Genomic DNA, 18,922 nt, shown 5'->3' with positions numbered 1-18,922 from the left:
TCTACTACCTTTTACTTGACCTTTTTCTATTAGAACACTGCTGTTTGCATTCTTTGTTTTTGTTTTAAATTTTATATTCAAAGTGTACTTTACTGATCAAAAGCTTTCTTGGTGAAATTATTGATCAATTTCTACACTTTTTCTCTGATAAGATCATGTAATAGTGCCACATGCAAGGCTGCTTTTCATTTTTTTCCATTGGGCTTTCTTGGAAGTATGTAAAAGAGGTCACTGAATTTTATTCGCCAAACCTTTCACCTTAATCCTCACCCTCTGCACGTATTTTCAGATTATTTAAATAATTACATCCATTTCTTTGTCAGATTCATTATTGTCTTCTTTTGCATTACTCTTCTCTTCATTTCTACTGAACTTTACTGGAGTGCTATCAGGTAATTGTTGTTGTCAGTCACACTCCACTGCTAGAAGTAAGCTCCTCTTCTGTGCATCCTCAGAAAAGCACAGAACAGATGATATTTTCAGGACAGGATTAAATTTTTTTTCAAATTGGCAGAAAATTCAAATGAGTTATTTTCTTGGGTCCAAAACTGAAACTGCCACATAATTACACTTAAAAGATTAGTGGATGGCAATAATACTCACTCACTCACTCACTCACACACACACACACACACACACACACACACACACACACACACACACACACACACACACACACACACACAGAGAGAGAGAGAGAGAGAGAGAGAGATTAAGTTGGTGCATAACTTTAAAGCATTTTTATTTTTTGTGTAGTTACTGCTGCTGTTTGAATTATGTTGTTGTTGTTGTTGTTGTTGTTGCTGTTGTTGTTGTTGTGGTTGTGGTCTTCAGTCCTGAGACTGGTTTGATGCAGCTCTCCACGCTACTCTATCCTGTACAAGCTTCTTCATCTCCAGGTACCTACTAAAACCTACATCCTTCTGAATCTGCTTAGTGTATTCATCTCTTGGTCTCCCTCTACGATTTTTACCCGCCACGCTGCCCTCCAGTACTAAATTGGTGATCCCTTGATGCCTCAGAACATGTCTTACCAACCTATCCCTTCTTCTGGTCAACTTGCGCCACAAACTCCTCTTCTCCCCAATTCTATTCAATACCTCCTCATTAGTTATATGATCTACCCATCTAACTTTCAGCATTCTTCAGTAGCACCACATTTCGAAAGCTTCTATTGTCTTCTTGTCTAAACTATTTATCATCCATGTTTCACTTCCATACATGGCTACACTCCATACAAATACTTTCAGAAACGACTTCCTGACCCTTAAATCTGTACTCGATGTTAACAAATTTTTCCTGTTGAGAAACGCTTTCCTGGCCATTGCCAGTCTACATTTTATATCCTCTTTACTTCGAACATCTTCAGTTATTTTGCTCCGCAAATAGCAAAACTCCTTTACTACTTTAAGTGTCTCATTCCCTAATCTCATTCCATCAGCATCACCTGATTTAATTCCTAATACCATTACCCTCGTTTTGCTTTTGTTGATGTTCATCTTATATCCTCCTTTCAAGACACTGGCCATTCTGTTCAACTGCTCTTCCAAGTCCTTTGCTGTCTCAGACAGAATTACAATGTCATTGGCGAACCTCAAACTTTTTATTTCTTCTCCATGGATTTTAATATCTACTCCGAACTTTTCTTTTGTTTTCTTTACTGCTTGCTCAATATACAGATAGAATAGCATCGGGGAGAGGCTACAACCCTGTCTCACTCCCTTCCCAACCACTGCTTCCCTTTCATGCCCCTCAACTCTTATAACTGCCATCAACTCTTATAACTGCCATCTGCTTTCTGTACAAATTGTGAATAGCCTTGCGCTCCCTGTATTTTACCCCTGCCACCTTTAGAATTGAAAGAGAGTATTCCAGTCAACATTGTCAAAAGATTTCTCTAAGTCTAGAAATGCTAGAAACGTAGGTTTGCCTTTCCTTAATCTTTCTTCTAAGATAAGTCGTAGGGTCAGTATTGCCTCATGTGTTCCAACATTTCTACGGAATCCAAACTGATCTTCCCTGAGGTCGGCTTCCACCAGTTTTTCCATTCGTCTGTAAAGAATTCACGTTAGTATTTTGCAGCTGTGACTTATTAAACTGATAGTTCGGTAATTTTCACATTTGTCAACACCTGCTTTCTTTGGGATTGGAATTATTATATTCTTCTTGAAGTCTGAGGGCATTTCACCTGTCTCATACATCTTGCTCACCAGATGGTAGAGTTTTGTCAGGACTGGCTCTACCAAGGCTATCAGTAGTTCTAATGGAATGTTGTCTACTCTCAGTGCCTTGTTTCGACTTAGGTCTTTCAGTGCTCTGTCAAACTCTTCATGCAGTATCATATCTCACATTTCATCTTCATCTACCTTCTCTTCCATTTCCATAATATTGTCCTCAAGAGTATTTCCCCTGTATAGACCCTCTATAAACTCCTTCCACCTTTCTGCTTTGTCTTCTTTGCTTAGAACTGGTTTTCCATTTGAGCTCTTGGTATTCATACAAGTGGTTCTCTTTTCTCCAAAGTTCTCTTTAATTTTCCTGTAGGCAGTAGCTATCTTACCCCTCATGAGATAAGTCTCTAAATCCTTACATTTGTCCTCTACCCCTCCCTGCTAAGAAATTTTGCACTTCCTGTCGACCTCATTTTTGAGACGTTTGTATTCCTTTTTGCCTACTTCATTTTTATATTTTCTCCTTTCATCAATTAAATTCAATATTTCTTCTGTTACCCAAGGATTTCTAGCAGCCCTCGTCTTTGTACCTACTTTATCCTCTGCTGCCTTCACTACTACATCCCTCAGAGCTACCCATTATTCTTCTACTGTATTTCTTTCCCCCATTCCTGTCAATTGTTCCCTTATGTTCTCCCTGAAACTCAGTACAACCTCTGGTTCTTTCAGTTTATCCAGGTTCCCATATCCTTAAATTCCCACCTTTTTCAGTTTCTTTAGTTTTAATCTACAGTTCATAACCAATAGATTGTGGTCAGAGTCCATATCTGCCCCTGGAAATGTCTTACAATTTAAAATCTGGTTCCTAAATCTCTGTCTTACCATTATATAATCTATCTGAAACCTTCTAGTATCTCCAGGGTTCTTCCATGTATACAACCTTCTTTCATGATTCTTGAACCAAGTGTTAGCTATGATTAAGTTATGCTATGATTTAGTTATGCTTCTACCAGGCGCCTTCCTGTTGCGTTTCTTAGCCCCAATCCATATTCACCTACTGTTTCCTTCTCTTCCTTTTCCTACTACCGAATTCCAGTCACCGATGACTATTAAATTTTCATCTCCCTTCTCAACCTGAATAATTTCTTTTATCTCATCATACATTTCATCAATTTCTTCATCATCTGCAGAGCTAGTTGGCATATGAACTTGTACTACTGTAGTAGGCGTCGGCTTTATGTCTATCTTGGCCCCTCAATGCGTTTACTATGCTGTTTGTAGTTGCTTACCTTTTTATTCATTATTAAACCTACTCCTGCATTACCCATATTTGATTTTGTGTTTATAACCCTGTAGTCACCTGACCAAAAGTCTTGTTCCTCCTGCCACCGAAATTCACTAATTCCCACTATAGCCGGCCGGAGTGGCCATGCGCTTCTAGGCACTACAGTCTGGAACCGAACAACCGCTATGGTCACAAGTTCAAATCCTGCCACGGGCATGGATGTGTGTGATATCCTTAGGTTAGTTAGGTTTAATTAGTTCTACATTCTAGGCGACTGATGACCTCAGAAGTTAAGTCGCATAGTGCTCAGAGCCATTTAATTTCCACTATATCTAACTTTAACCTATCCATTTCCCTTTTTATGAATATAATAGAGGGAAACATGCCACGTGGGAAAAATATATCTAAAAACAAAGATGATGTAACTTACCAAGCGAAAGCGTTGGCATGTTGATAGACAAACAAACAAACACAAACACAGAGTTTGCCTTTATAAATGTCTACTTGTGTCTGTATATGTGCAGATGGATGTGTGTGTGTGTGTGTGTGTGTGTGTGTGTGTGTGTGTGTGTGTGTGTGTGTGTGTGTGTGTGTGTGTGTGTGTGTGTGCGTGTGGGCGTGTGTGCGTGTGCGCGCGCGAGTGTATACCTGTCCTTTTTCCCCCCCTAAAGTAAGTCTTTCCACTCCCGGCATTGGAATGACTCCTTACCCTCTCCCTTAAAACCCACATCCTTTCGTCTTTCCCTCTCCTTCTCTCTTTCCTGATGAAGCAACCGTTGGTTGCGAAAGCTTGAAATTTGTGTGTTTGTTTGTGTGTGTATCAACATGCCAACACTTTCGCTTGGTAAGTTACATTTCCCTTTTTAAATTTTCTAACCTACCTGCCCGATTAAGGGTTTGAATTATATAGTTATATATTGTCATTTTGTCATCCGGAGATAGTGCTTGGAGCTCTGAACACTAGAAAATGGAGTGCCAAGTGGAGAAATTGGAACATTTCTGATATGTTCTTCTGTTTGAGTTCAGTACAGGGCTGACAGTAGTGGAGGTATCCAGGAACATTTGTGCCATGTCTGGGGATAATGTCACTCAACATGGCACAGCAAGAAAATGGTTTGCTTGATTTAAGGATGAGCATTTTGACATTAGTAACTCTCCTTGTTCAGGAGACCTTCGGAGTTTGATGAAGATAATTTAAAAGCATTAATCCGAGTAATCCATGTCAGTGTAATTGAAAACTGGCAAATGAGATGAACTACAATCATTCCACATTGTGTAATGTTTGCATGCAATGGGGAAAAAATGAGCATATGGGTACCTCATACTTTAACAGCAGGTGGCCACAAGTGCATCTCTGCTTCTTCATCAACAACTGGTTCATCAACAACACTGACCATTCCCAACCTGCATCATTACTGGTGATGAGAAATGATGTCTTTATGCTAACATAAGAGTAAGAAAGAAATTGTTGAGCCCAAACAAAGCAGCAACTCCCCATACACAAAGACTTGCATGCATACACGAAATATAATGTTATGCATCTCGTGGAACAGTGATGGTGTGGTGTACTACAATTTGCTTCACCAAGGTGTAACCATCACTGCAGACTTTAATTGTCAGCAAATGAGACATTTTACAGAAGCAATCGAAGAACAGAGACTGGGATGGCTGCAATGCGGTGATGTTACTCCATGGTAACGCTCCCTGAATTGTGTCAGACTGATAAAAAACACTATACAGGAGTTGGGTTGGGCAGTCATTCTGCACCCACCTTATTCACCTGGTCTTGTGCCCTCAGATTTTTACCGTTTTCACCGTCTATAAAACAGCCTTTAAGGAACTTCCTTCCTGGATGAGAATGTGCTCCAAATATGGCTGAATGAGTGCTTTTCCTTAAAACCACGTGATTTCTACAGTCGCAGAGTCGAAAAGTTAGCCCAGTATTGGCAGACTGTTGAAAATAGTGAAGTGGAACATATTATTAATGACTTAAGTCTCTGTTATGGGCGTCTGGCGTGTTTAATAAACTTACGGGAAAACACTACGAACTTATGCACCAACCCAATACACAACAAGGAGGGTGGGTATCGCAACACCTTGAAAGAATTGCTCAACATGAATGAAAGTTGATAGGCATGTTTCTACATCTATAAGATGACATCTATTCAAATTTTACGCCAGTTGCCCAAGTGTGGCACTAGTAGCGTCACTATGAGGATGCAAATCAGGTTTGGTTTAAATACACACTGTAATGGTCATGAGCATTACTTACCTTTGAGACTAGACGTGGTGAGCTGATGTTAGTCAAGAATGACTTTAAGGCAACAAAGAAAGCATTACTAACATCCCACAAAGTTTGAACAAGTTGTGTAATACGTCTATGAGAAGCTGGGTAATGCTCCTTATGGGGTATTGCTGAAAGACTTGGCAGGAATGTAGCCACTGTACATGATTACTGGCAGCATTGGCCATGAGAATGTAACATCACAGTGAGACATGTTTTAGATGGCCACACAGCACTGCAGAGAGGGGAGACCATCCTGTCTGGCATATAGCTCTGGTGCATCATGCTACATCTGTAGCAGCAATCTGAGCAGTTGTTGGCACTACAGTGACACAATTAACTGTTACAAATCGGTTACTTCAACAACAGCTCTGAGCCGAATGCCCTGTAACATGTATTCAATTCACCCCAGGCCACCACCATTTGCAACTTTACTAGTATCTAGCAAGAGCTCATTGGAGGGCAGGGTAGAGTTTTGCTGTGTTCTGCCTCTGTGCCAGTGATGGCCATGATGACTGCAAATTTGTATGTCAAACTGTTGTGCTGCTACTCATGAACAGCATTCCAGGGGTGTTTCCTAACAGGGTAACATTTGCCCACATACTGCTGTTGTTGCCCAACATGCCCTTTGGAATGTCGACATGTTATGTTGCCTTGGCCTGTCAGCCACCAGATCAAGCTCATATGGGACATCATCAGACAATAACTTAAGCATAATCCACAAACAGCATTAACCATCCCTATATTGACTGACCACGTGCAAAAGGCATGGAACACCATCCCACAAACTGACATCTGGCATCTGGACAACACAATGCATGTGTGGCATCGATATGTCATATCGACCATAGACAACATTAATCTTTGAGACTCAGGCCACTCATCCGTGCCACCATGTTAATTCAGTCTGTTCTTATACCTTGTACTTTGTGCACATGTATGATAATTGTCGAAATATATGTATGTGCAGATATTAGTGGGGACAGTTTATTCTGTATTCCACTATTCACATCCTTTTCCTATATTGGTGACCCTGAAGTTTCTACATTTCCCACACCGGGTGTTGTAAATCAACAGGTTATGTGCACGCCACCATGGTCACCTCACACAATGCTTTGTTTGAAGATTTGGAAGCCCAACTACAACCGCTGGGCCCCTTCAATCCTTCGCCAATGGCTGGCTCTCCATTACTCCACAGTGATTCAGGATCTCCAACCACGTTAACCTCAAACTTTGTTGTTTTACAATGGTTGAGTGCTACACCCTCAACTCAAACAATGGACTCGGGTTACGTGTCGCCGGAATGTGCTCGCCAATATGTGAAGTGTGAAGTGGATCATATTCAGAACTGTGTACCTACTGATTGATTGTATAATGTTCAAAGTGATCTACATTTGCACACGTACTTTGACTCTCAAAGGGTGGCAACAACAGTTATTGTCGAGCCATGTGCAATGCCGCCATTTGTGCAAAGTGCACCCATCCACTATCAATTGCGACCTGTCCTGATTTTTGCCTCAGCTGTAGACTAATGATGGACATTTTCACGCACAAAATTCTCCTTGCTCACCCCCAGACCTGCTGCTCAACTTTTCGACCACGTGGGTTTGAGTTCATCTTTCAGCATTTCACCTTCCAGCGGCATCTTATCACACTGCAGTGATCTCCTGCAAGTTCTACCAGTAATTTATAGTCCGACCCCACAGGGTGTGTTTTCAACGTGCACAGAGAACTCACACTTTTGTCACACAAGTTACCAACCCCAACCCCCCCCCCCCCCCCACTCGCAGGGGGATCTGGTTCCGACCACTCAGCTGCTCGCCTCTCCCACAGCTCTGCCTGTGTCTGCCGTGCCAGCCTTCTGCATTATTTCCGAGGTGGGTAAATTCAAATCAGTACCTGTAACCTACGGTCCGGTTTATGGGACCCCTACATGTATCGCGCAACCGCTCGTTCCCACGGTACCGGCGACGCCAAAGGCATCATGTTTTTGCGACACATCAAGGACAATGCAACCCGTTATTGCTAGGGACATTCTTGCCAGTAACACAACCACACCTACTGTGCTGGCCTGCTGGACGGCCTCTCATGCCATGGACCAGCCTGTTTTCCAAGGCACACTGAAGCTGCCTTCATCCCATCCCCCAGGTTGTCTGCCAAAGCTGCCACCTTTATATGAAGACAACCCTGTATTATGATTTGTGCTTGTCAAGCATCTTTTTGAATTGCATCACATGTCCAATGGCAACTCTAAATTCCTATGTCTCATAACACACCTCCATAAACATTTGGACTTGATTTGCAATCTATTCCTCTCGCCACCACCTCCACCTAAGTACGAGTTCATGAAGGAAACATTCATAGAATGACTCGCCTGCCCACCACAATAATTAATCATCAAGATCGTGTGCAAGGAACACCTGGAGGACCAAACTCCATCACAACTTTGGGGCTGCCTTGGGTTACTTGTCAGTGGCATACCATGCTGGACATAACTGTGGGCAGTGTGGTCTGCCAAATTGCCTACCAACCTACAGATCCACCTGCTATCGCAATCCTTCAAGTCAATCAGCTCTCATCTCGATTAACATCCGAGCTTGCCACACCTATGCCCCACCATCTGCCATTCAACCCATCTGCTCTCAGGCTGGCTGCCACAATGTCCATCCTCGCTGGCTCAACAACTTCAAGGTAGGCTTGTCTCCTGTCGCTCCGCCTCTGCACCCTACCTCAGTCAGGGTGGAGGTCCCGGTCATGCGTCTACCAGCTCGTACGACCACCAACAGCGTCGCCACCCTCATGGTCTTCCCTCAAGACTCGCATGCGGTACTCCGTACTGCGGGGGAGAAGGGGGGGGGGGGGGAGGGGCTGTGTGGTGTCTATAGGTAATATCGACCACAGACAACATTAATCTTTGGGACTCAGATCACTCATCCGAGCCTCCATGTAATTCAGTCTGTTCTTATACCTTGTACTGCGTGCACATGTATGATAAGGCCGGTATTACACTATCAAATTTCTTTGTCATAGATTTGATCAAAGATGTGATCAAATATTCCATCAAATATATTTGACAAAGATCTTTGACATAGTGCTACACTGTCATCAAATTTTTCGTCAAAGTTCAAGATGGCTGGCAACAACTTGTTATTAACCGCAGCAGTTGTACGTACCGCAATTGCATCATGTGCGCATGCGGCAAAGAAGTGGGGGAAAAAAGGAACCATACATACGAGGTTGACAGTCTTAAATTCCTGGGATTACAACTTGATAATAAATTCAGTTGGGAGGAGCACACCACAGAACTGCAGAAACGTCTTAACAAATCTGTATTTGCAAATTCGAGTGTTAGTAGACATGGGTAGAAGAAAAATGAAAAAGCTTGCATACTTTGCCTACTTTCATTCCATAATGTCATATGGGATAATATTTTGCAGTAAATCTTCAATCTCAGAGTCCAAAAGCATGTAATACGTATTATATGTGGAGTAAATTAACGGACGTCCTGCAGAAACCTCTTCAAAGAACTGGGTATACTAACTACTGCCTCTCAGTATATTTACTCCTTAATGAAATTTGTCCTAAATAATATATCCCTTTTTCCAACAAACAACTCACTTCATACATACAATACCAGGAACAAAAATGATCTGCACAAGGACAGGAGAGCACTTACTTTAGTTCAAAAAGGGGTCCACTACTCAGGAACACTCACAGGAACACTCATCTTCAATAATTTGCCAGCAAACATAAAAAAATTTAGTTACAAATAAAGATTAGTTTAAAAGTAGCCTGAAAGACTTACTAGTGGCCAACTCCTCCGACTCCATTGACAAAATTTTTAATAGAAACAAATGATGTATTGTATTTATTCGTACCATTAGTATTGTTATTTCAGCTTAAAAAAATTGACATGTTCCACATCTACGAGGATCTCCTCAGCATGGATCTATGGAATGAAAAACTAATCTAATCTGGGTGAAGCCGTCGGTTTTAGGACGGCACAATAAAACCATTCAACAAAACTTGTTACGTGAGCTTACAGTGGAAGACTTCAAGTCACACATCAATTACTTAAGAATGGATGATCATACATTTCTGTATGTGCTCAGTGAAGTGTATCCTCATATAGCAAAGCACAATATTCACTTAAGAACTGCTACATCTTCAAATGACAGGCTCACTGTAACACTCCGATTCTTTGCTACAGGAGAGGGTTATGTTATGTTATGTTATGTTGTGAAGCGCCTCATCAGCTTCATACATCTCTATTAATTTTGTAGTTGTCATCACACACCAATTGTAATTACCAGCAATGTTCATAAAAACACTACAGATGACAGAATGCTGCAACGATGCTAGTGCTCCATGTGGTAACATGTCACATTGCAGTGAACAGAAGACAAGCGATTTCTTTGATCAAATCTACAGCGAGGCCCTAGATTTGATCAAAATTGGACGACATTTGACAAAGTCCCTATTACACCCTCAAATATCTTTGACAAAGATATTGGACAAAGAAATTTGGTAGTGTAATACCGGCCTAATTGTCAAAATATATGTATGTGCAGATATTAGTGGGGGCAGTTTATTCTGTATACCGCTATTTATATACTGTTCCCATACATCCACATTTGCATTTAGTATTCTAGTGGTTATAGGTTATTAATGTGCCAGAATTTCACATTGGCAAAGCTTATCTTACACTTCCATTAATCTGTGGTCTTGCAATGCTGATCACTTAAGTATATTACATAGACAAATGTATGCCTGAAGTTTCATTACTCTACATTAATTAGTTTTTGGTGTTGTGATTTTTTTTCCTGTCATTATTCAGATACTGGTTTTTTCCCTACTTTTTTCCACTGACAAACTTTTTGGACTTTTTGAAAGCTAGATATTCATCATATGTATCTTGACCTATCTGTTTTCCATATATTTCTAATCAGTTATTATATGCTACTTCCATCAAATGTGGTGTTAATATAATTGTTTTACTTTTGTTTATTACCTTTATTCTCACAATTTAGAACAAAAATGTTGTAAATAATCAACATGAATCTGAATCTCATCCAGTATTTCTTTATATTCCCAATGTTTAGACTTCTTGAATATTTTATAGGTGATATGCTGCAAAATAGCAGTTCTTTCCCTGATCTCAATTTGTTTTCAATTTTTCGAATTAGCTTTGTAGTAAATGACAGCACAGTTAATTACTTTTGATTCTTGTGTTAAGAGAATATGCTTACCTCCAGTATATTATAGTCTATTTTTCCTGCTGCATACATAAGATTTCCAGTTGGTTGAACTGTTCTAATTCTTAAAGAGAGGCTGAGTTGATCTTCTAAGGTTTTCTTTATCAGATTTTTTCCAATTTTGTACTGTGCATAGCTCTTGCCTCCAAAGGACACAGGATTCCGAGGAATGTAGCAAGATTCATCATGACATTTAGATATATCAATCTCACAAGTTGTTCCAGCAAAACCTTCTGGACACTGACATGAATAACCTTGAAGAGAAGCATCAGGAATACAAACTTTAAACATTGGGCATGGATCTCTGGCACATTCATTTATCACAGTTTCACAACGGTCTCCTGTAAATGACAAAACACATAAACAAAATTAGTATAGTTGTATCCAATAATTTTACTTTACTTTGTTCTACCTATAAATATAAATAAAATTTTTTCCATTTTCAAAATTTTAGTAAAGCATTTAGTTTCTTTAAAAAACTACAAATATGCATCACATGGTCAGTGTTATGTAAAAAAGGTGTTGTGGGGTCTTCAGTCACCATTACAGCAACAAATATCTCAAGTGTATTCCACTTACAAAATGTTACGGTAATGTGTTGAAAAGCATTAACTGGGGGAGGGGGGGTCTCTTGAATATTTGTTTTTAAAGAGAGAGAGAGAGATTGCAATACTACATCAAGTTAAACAATGATACATACTGGAGGCACTGAATAGTGAGAAAGCATATAAACAAAACTAGAACATTTGTGGCTTAGCTTATGAACTTAAAGATCTTTTATCTGTGTTTATTTCGGCCGGTATTACACTATCAAATTTCTTTGTCAAAGATTTGATCAAACATTCCGTCCAATATATTTAACAAAGATCTTTGACGTAGCGCTAGAAGGGGTATTACACTGTCATCCAATTTGTCGTCAAAGTTCAAGATGGCTGACAACAACAACTTGTTATTAACCGCAGCAGTTGCATGTACCACAATTGCACTGTGTGCACGTGCAGAAGAGAAGCGGGGGGAAAAAAAAAAGGAAACATACCTGGGTGAAGCCGTGGGTTTTATGACGACACGATAAAAGCATACAACAAAACTTGTTACATGAGCTTATAGTGGAGGACATCAAGCCGTACTTCAATTAGTTAGAATGGATGAGCCTATGTTTCTGAATGTGTTCAATGAAATGTATCCTCATATCACTAAGCACAATATTCACTTAAGAACTGCTACATCTGCAGAAGACAGGCTCACTGTAACACTCCACTTCCTTGCTACAGGAGAGGGTTAGGTTAGGTTAGGTTAGGTTAGGTCTCCAAACTTCGTAATCTATTTTTGTATTCAGCGTGCCTCACGTTATGAAGCGCCTCATCAGCTTCATACATCTCTATTAATTTTGTAGTTGTCGGCACACACCAATTGTATATACCTGCAATGTTTATAAAAACACTACAGACAACAGAGTGCAGCGATGCTAGCGCTCCACGTGGTAACATGTCACATTGCAGTGAACAGAAGACAAGCGACTTCTTTGATCAAATCTAAGCGAGGCCCTAGATTTGATCAAATATTGGACGACATTTGACAAGGCTCCCTATTACACCATCAAATATCTTTGACAAAGATATTGGACAAAGATATTTGACAAAGAAATTTGATAGTGTAATACCAGCCTTCCTAAATATATGTTTTCAGTGTTCATCTCTAGAGTCGGTTCCCCAGTGTCCAAATTCTTATCTTCTCTAACAGTTGACATTACATTCTATTTCAAATCTAATAATAGATTCATTTAATAATAATCTAATAATAGATTCATTTTCCTTTTACCTTTGTCAATTCAGGAAACAATCTTTAACTAATCTGAAACACAATGCATTTCCTGTTCTTGAAATTCTGCCTCCTCTCACCCAAATTGCCATACCCCATTGTTGTACCTTCTTCCATAAGGACCTCCTAGCTCTCATATTTCATCAATACCTGCCCCTCACCAACCTAGCCCAGCACAAACAGATTAGCATTGTGTGAGCAGACCTGAATCAGCTCTGCTCCCTCTGAGAGTTAGTCCTGTTAAAATATCTCAAATTCCTACAGCCAGTTTCCCACAGTGAAACCAATGCTTTCAAAAATATGGAGCAGCATTCTCCTAAAAGCTGTCACATGAACCCCTCAAATACTCTAGACCCGTCTTTCTAATGTATTTCACCTGACACACACCATGAAACTCCTTTTGTATCACGACTGTTAATTAAATCTCTAAAATATTTAACCTGCAGAATTTCACACCTATACTAATCACCAGTGTCTCTCACAAATTCAACCACAACGGGCTTAAAAAAAAAAAAAAAAAAAAAAAAAAAAAAAAAAAAAAAAAAAAAAAAACGACCCCCTGCACACGAAACATCACATTACTAACCAGTAGCAACCTATTTTTAAACTTGTTTTACATAAGTAATCCTCTTAGTCATTGAAGTTGGCACCAGAGGCCAATAGAACAATCTCATCAGCAAAATGAAGGCAAATCAGATATTATCCATTTCCCAGTTTAGTGGTTTGGAAACTTTCTCCAGATCTGCTAGTAATTATTTTTGTGATACAGAAATTTCTTTCCTGATGTCTCCTATCATTTAACAATTTGCCACTATCTGATGAAGTATAATGGAAGCTGCGGAACTGACATACATTTCTAATTACACTAACTTAGGTTGAATCAGTGCCTTGTTTCTCAATGACTGTAAGTGCAGTTTTTATTGAAATTTGGTAAAAGCTTTCAAAAAAATCCCCGAATTACAGAATAAAGCTGTAACTCATATTCACTGCTCCATACAATGATTCCATTTCCTGGCATTCAAGTGGTCCATTGCTGTCCCAAATAATCACCTCATGTAATCTTTAAAAATTCCACACTTCTAAATTTACCTCACCTGTCTTCTCTGGCTTGATGGTTGATAGCTAGGGACAGGAAAATGTTGAGAAAATGTTAATGTGAAAAAAACACAAAATTATTGGTTGTTAATGAAATAATGTGAAATCAGTGACTTTATGACATATTGCAAAATTTGTAATTTTGCAGTGTATAAAAATGTAACAAAAATAAGGACAGTAATTTACTAATTTGTAACTACTAATTACTGAATATCCAAACTGCAGTTTGGCTTTTAATCTCCTTAAGGCTGGGAGTTTGTGTATGATCTTAAAATAACAGTTCATTCCCTGCATAACAAACCTAGATCTGATGATATACCACCGAATTTGGCAAAAAAACACCACAAAATTGAGCAAAAATATAACAAAAATTGGCAAAAAAGCAACATTGAATATGGCAAAAAAATCAAAATTTGGTAAAAAAAACACCAAATTTGTTAAAAAAACTTATCAAATTTGTCAAAAACAACACCAAATTTTGTAAAAAGAACACATTTGGGAAGAAAAATACCAAATTTGGCAGAAAAACCCCATAGAATTTGGCACTACACTGAACTTAACAAAAACAACAAGGTATTTGGCAAGAAATATGGACTTACAGAATTTGGCAAAAGAAACACCAAATTTGATAGAAAAATAACATTAAATTTGCCAAAAAGCAGCAACACTAAATTCAACAAAAAATAACACCAACTTTGGTCATGAAACAAAATTATTTTTCCTGTACCTATTGATAGCTAATGATGGCCACTCACAGTCTCACAAGTAAATAATGACATTACAGCTTATCTGCAGCAAAAGGCAACCCCATTTTCTTGATGAACCACATTAGATACCTCACGGAAAAGCTCAACATTATGCCTCATACTTTCTTCTTCACATACATACAGGCCTTTCCGCAAAAATGCCATTCCAGAAGTCTTCTTTAACCCTTAACAGCTATTGTTGGGTCCTGGAGAACACCAGGCAAATTGAATAAGATACACAGTATGCAAACGGATCAACGGATGGTGCCTGTGTTCTTGGTAGTCCACAGTGAAGTGATGCCGTTTAACACTGAGTTTTGGATGCAGTGTGAAATAAAGAGAAAAGGTCTCAGAATACTCCACCAGAGTATTAACAGAAGTTGTTTTTCATTATCTCAATGACTGTTTTAAGTGACTGAAGTCTTAGAGCACTTAAAAAAAAGCAAAATTTCAATGATAACATCAATTTTTAAGGTTATGTGAGTACGTCCCCCCCCCCCCCCCATGAACTATGGACCTTGCCATTGGTGGGGAGGCTTGCGTACTTCAGCGATACAGATAGCCGTACCGTAGGTGCAACCACAACGGAGGGGTATCTGTTGAGAGGCCAGATAAACGTGTGCTTCCTGAAGAGAGGCAGCAGCCTTTTCAGTAGTTGCAAGAGCAACAGTCTGGATGATTGACTGATCTGGCCTTGTAACAATAACCAAAACGGCCATGCTGTGCTGGTACTGCGAACGGCTGAAAGCAAGGGGAAACTACGGCCGTAATTTTTCCCGAGGGCATGCAGCTTTACTGTATCATTAAATGAAGATGGCATCCTCTTGGGCAAAATATTCCGGAGGTAAAGTAGTCACCCATTCGGATCTCCAGGCAGGGACTACTCAAGAGGATGTCGTTATCAGAAGAAAGAAAACTGGCATTCTACGGATCGGAGCGTGGAATGTCAGATCCCTTAATCAGGCAGGTAGGTTAGAAAACTTAAAAAGGGAAATGGATAGGTTAAAGTTAGATATAGTGGGAATTAGTGAAGTTCGGTGGCGGGAGGAACAAGACTTTTGGTCAGGTGACTACAGGGTTATAAACACAAAATCAAATAGGGGTAATGCAGGAGTAGGTTTAATAATGAATAGAAAAATAGGAATGCAGGTAAGCTACTACAAACAGCATAGTGAATGCATTATTGTGGCCAAGATAGATACGAAGCCCACACCTACTACAGTAGTATAAGTTTATATGCCAACTAGCTCTGCTGATGACGAAGAAACTGAAGAAATGTATGATGAAATAAAGGAAATTATTCAGATAGTGAAGGGAGATGAAAATTTAATAGTCATGGGTGACTGGAATTCGGTAGTAGGAAAAGGGAGAGAAGGAAATGTAGTAGGTGAATATGGATTGGGCTAAGAAATGAAAGAGGAAGCCGCCTGGTAGAATTTTGTACAGAGCACAACTTAATCATAGCTAACACTTGGTTCAAGAATCATAAAACAAGGCTGTATACATGGAAGAAGCCTGGAGATACTAAAAGGTATCAGATAGATTATATAATGGTAAGACAGAGATTTAGGAACCAGGTTTTAAATTGTAAGACATTTCCAGGGGCAGATGTGGACTCTGACCACAATCTATTGGTTATGACCTGTAGATTAAAACTGAAGAAACTGCAAAAAGGTGGGAATTTAAGGAGATGGGACCTGGATAAACTGAAAGAACCAGAGGTTGTACAGAGTTTCAGGGAGAGCATAAGGGAACAATTGGCAGGAATGGGGGAAAGAAATACAGTAGAAGAAGAATGAGTAGCTTTGGGGGATGAAGTAGTGAAGGCAGTAGAGGATCAAGTAGGTAAAAAGACGAGGGCTAGTAGAAATCCTTGGGTAACAGAAGAAATATTGAATTTAATTGATGAAAGGAGAAAATATAAAAAAGCAGTAAATGAAGCAGGCAAAAAGGAATACAAATGTCTCAAAAATGAGATCGACAGGAAGTGCAAAGTGGCTAAGCAGCGATGGCTAGAAGACAAATGTAAGGATGTAGAGACTTATCTCATGAGGGGTAAGATAGATACTGCCTCCAGGAAAATTAAAGAGACCTTTGGAGACGAGAGCCACTTGTATGAATATCAAGAGCTCAGTTGGAAACCCAGTTCTAAGCAAAGAAGGGAAAGCAGAAGGGTGGAAGGAGTATATAGAGGGTACAAGGGCGATGTACTTGAGGGCAATATTATGGAAATGGAAGAGGAGGTATATGAAGATGAAATGGGAGATAGGATACTGAGTGAAGAGTTTGACAGAGCACTGAAAGACCTGAGTCGAAACAAGGCCCCCGGTGTAGACAACATTCCATTGGAACTACTGACGGCCTTGGGAGAGCCAGTGCTGACAAAACTCTACCATCTGGCGAGCAAGATGTATGAAACAGGTGAAATACCCTCAGACTTCAAGAAGAATATAATAATCCTAATCCCAAAGAAAGCAGGAGTTGACAGATGTGAAAATTACCGAAGTATCAGTTTAGTACGTCACAGCTGCAAAATACTAACGCAAATTCTTTACAGACGAATGGAAAAACTAGTAGAAGCCGACCTCGGGGAAGATCAGTTTGGATTCCGTAGAAATGTGGGAACACGTGAGGCAACACTGACCCTACTAATTATCTAAGAAGCTAGATTAAGGAAGGGCAAAGCTACACTCCTGGAAATGGAAAAAAGAACACATTGACACCGGTGTGTCAGACCCACCATACTTGCTCCGGACACTGCGAGAGGACTGTACAAGCAATGATCAGACGCACGGCACAGCGGACACACCAGGAACCGCGGTGTTGGCCGTCGAATGGCGCTAGCTGTGCAGCATTTGTGCACCGCCGCCGTCAGTGTCAGCCAGTTTGCCGTGGCATACGGAGCTCCATCGCAGTCTTTAACACTGGTAGCTTGCCACGACAGCGTGGACGTGAACCGTATGTGCAGTTGACGGACTTTGAGCGAGGGCGTATAGTGGCCATGCGGGGGCCGGGTGGACGTACCGCCAAATTGCTCAACACGTGGGGCATGAGGTCTCCACAGTACATCGATGTTGTCGCCAGTGGTCGGCGGAAGGTGCACGTGCCCGTCGACCTGGGACCGGACCGCAGCGACACACGGATGCACGCCAAGACTGTAGGATCCTACACAGTGCCGTAGGGGACTGTACCGCCACTTCCCAGCAAATTAGGGACACTGTTGCTCCTGGGGTATCGGCGAGGACCATTCGCAACTGTCTCCATGAAGCTGGGCTACGGTCCCGCACACCGTTAGGCTGTCTTCCGCTCACGCCCCAACATCGTGCAGCCCGCCTCCAGTGGTGTCGCGACAGGCGTGAATGGAGAGACGAATGGAGACGTGTCGTCTTCAGTGATGAGAGTCGCTTCTGCCTTGGTGCCAATGATGGTCGTATGCGTGTTTGGCGCCGTGCAGGTGAGCGCCACAATCAGGACTGCATACGACCGAGGCACACAGGGCCAACACCCGGCATCATGGTGTGGGGAGCGATCTCCTACACAGGCCGTACACCTCTGGTGATCGTTGAGGGGACACTGAATAGTGCATGGTACATCCAAACCGTCATCGAACCCATCGTTCTACCATTCCTAGACCGGCAAGGGAACTTGCTGTTCCAACAGGACAATGCACGTCCGCATGTATCCCGTGCCACCCAACGTGCTCTAGAAGGTGTAAGTCAACTACCCTGGCCAGCAAGATCTCCGGATCTGTCCCCCATTTAGCATGTTTGGGACTGGATGAAGCGTCATCTCACACGGTCTGCACGTCCAGCATGAACGATGGTCCAACTGCGGCGCCAGGTGGAAATGGCATGGCAAGCCGTTCCACAGGACTACATCCAGCATCTCTACGATTGTCTCCATGGGAGAATAGCAGCCTGCATTGCTGTGAAAGGTGGATATACACTGTACTAGTGCCGACATTGTGCATGCTCTGTTGCCTGTGTCTATATGCCTGTGGTTCTGTCAGTGTGATCATGTGATGTATCTGACCCCAGGAATGTGTCAATAAAGTTTCCCCTTCCTGGGGCAATGAATTCACGGTGTTCTTATTTCATTATCCAGGAGTGTATGTTTCTACCATTTGTAGACTTTGAGGTTCGCCGATGACATTGTAATTCTGTCAGAGACAGCAAAGGACTTGGAAGAGCAGCTGAACGGAATGGAAAGTGTCTTGAAAGGAGGATATAAGATGAACATCAACAAAAGCAAAACGAGGATAATGGAAT

General features: G+C 40.9%; 1 protein-coding gene across 5 annotated transcripts in view; it reads right to left on the bottom strand.

Moving 5' to 3' along the window:
* Nucleotides 1–18,922, bottom strand: part of LOC126282042 (fat-like cadherin-related tumor suppressor homolog) — a 1,587,586-nt gene that overhangs the window by 12,371 nt on the left and 1,556,293 nt on the right. For all 5 annotated transcript variants that reach the window (XM_049981457.1, XM_049981458.1, XM_049981459.1 and 2 more), the window contains one exon: nucleotides 10,990–11,336. In XM_049981457.1, the coding sequence (XP_049837414.1) occupies nucleotides 10,990–11,336 (347 nt within the window). The remainder of the gene's footprint in view (nucleotides 1–10,989; nucleotides 11,337–18,922) is intronic.

Source organism: Schistocerca gregaria, chromosome 7 (genome assembly GCF_023897955.1).
Source record: "Schistocerca gregaria isolate iqSchGreg1 chromosome 7, iqSchGreg1.2, whole genome shotgun sequence".
Lineage (NCBI taxonomy): Eukaryota > Metazoa > Arthropoda > Insecta > Orthoptera > Acrididae > Schistocerca > Schistocerca gregaria.
The sequence above is the reverse complement of the archived record's forward strand: the minus strand, read 5'-3'. Positions and strand labels throughout refer to the sequence as shown.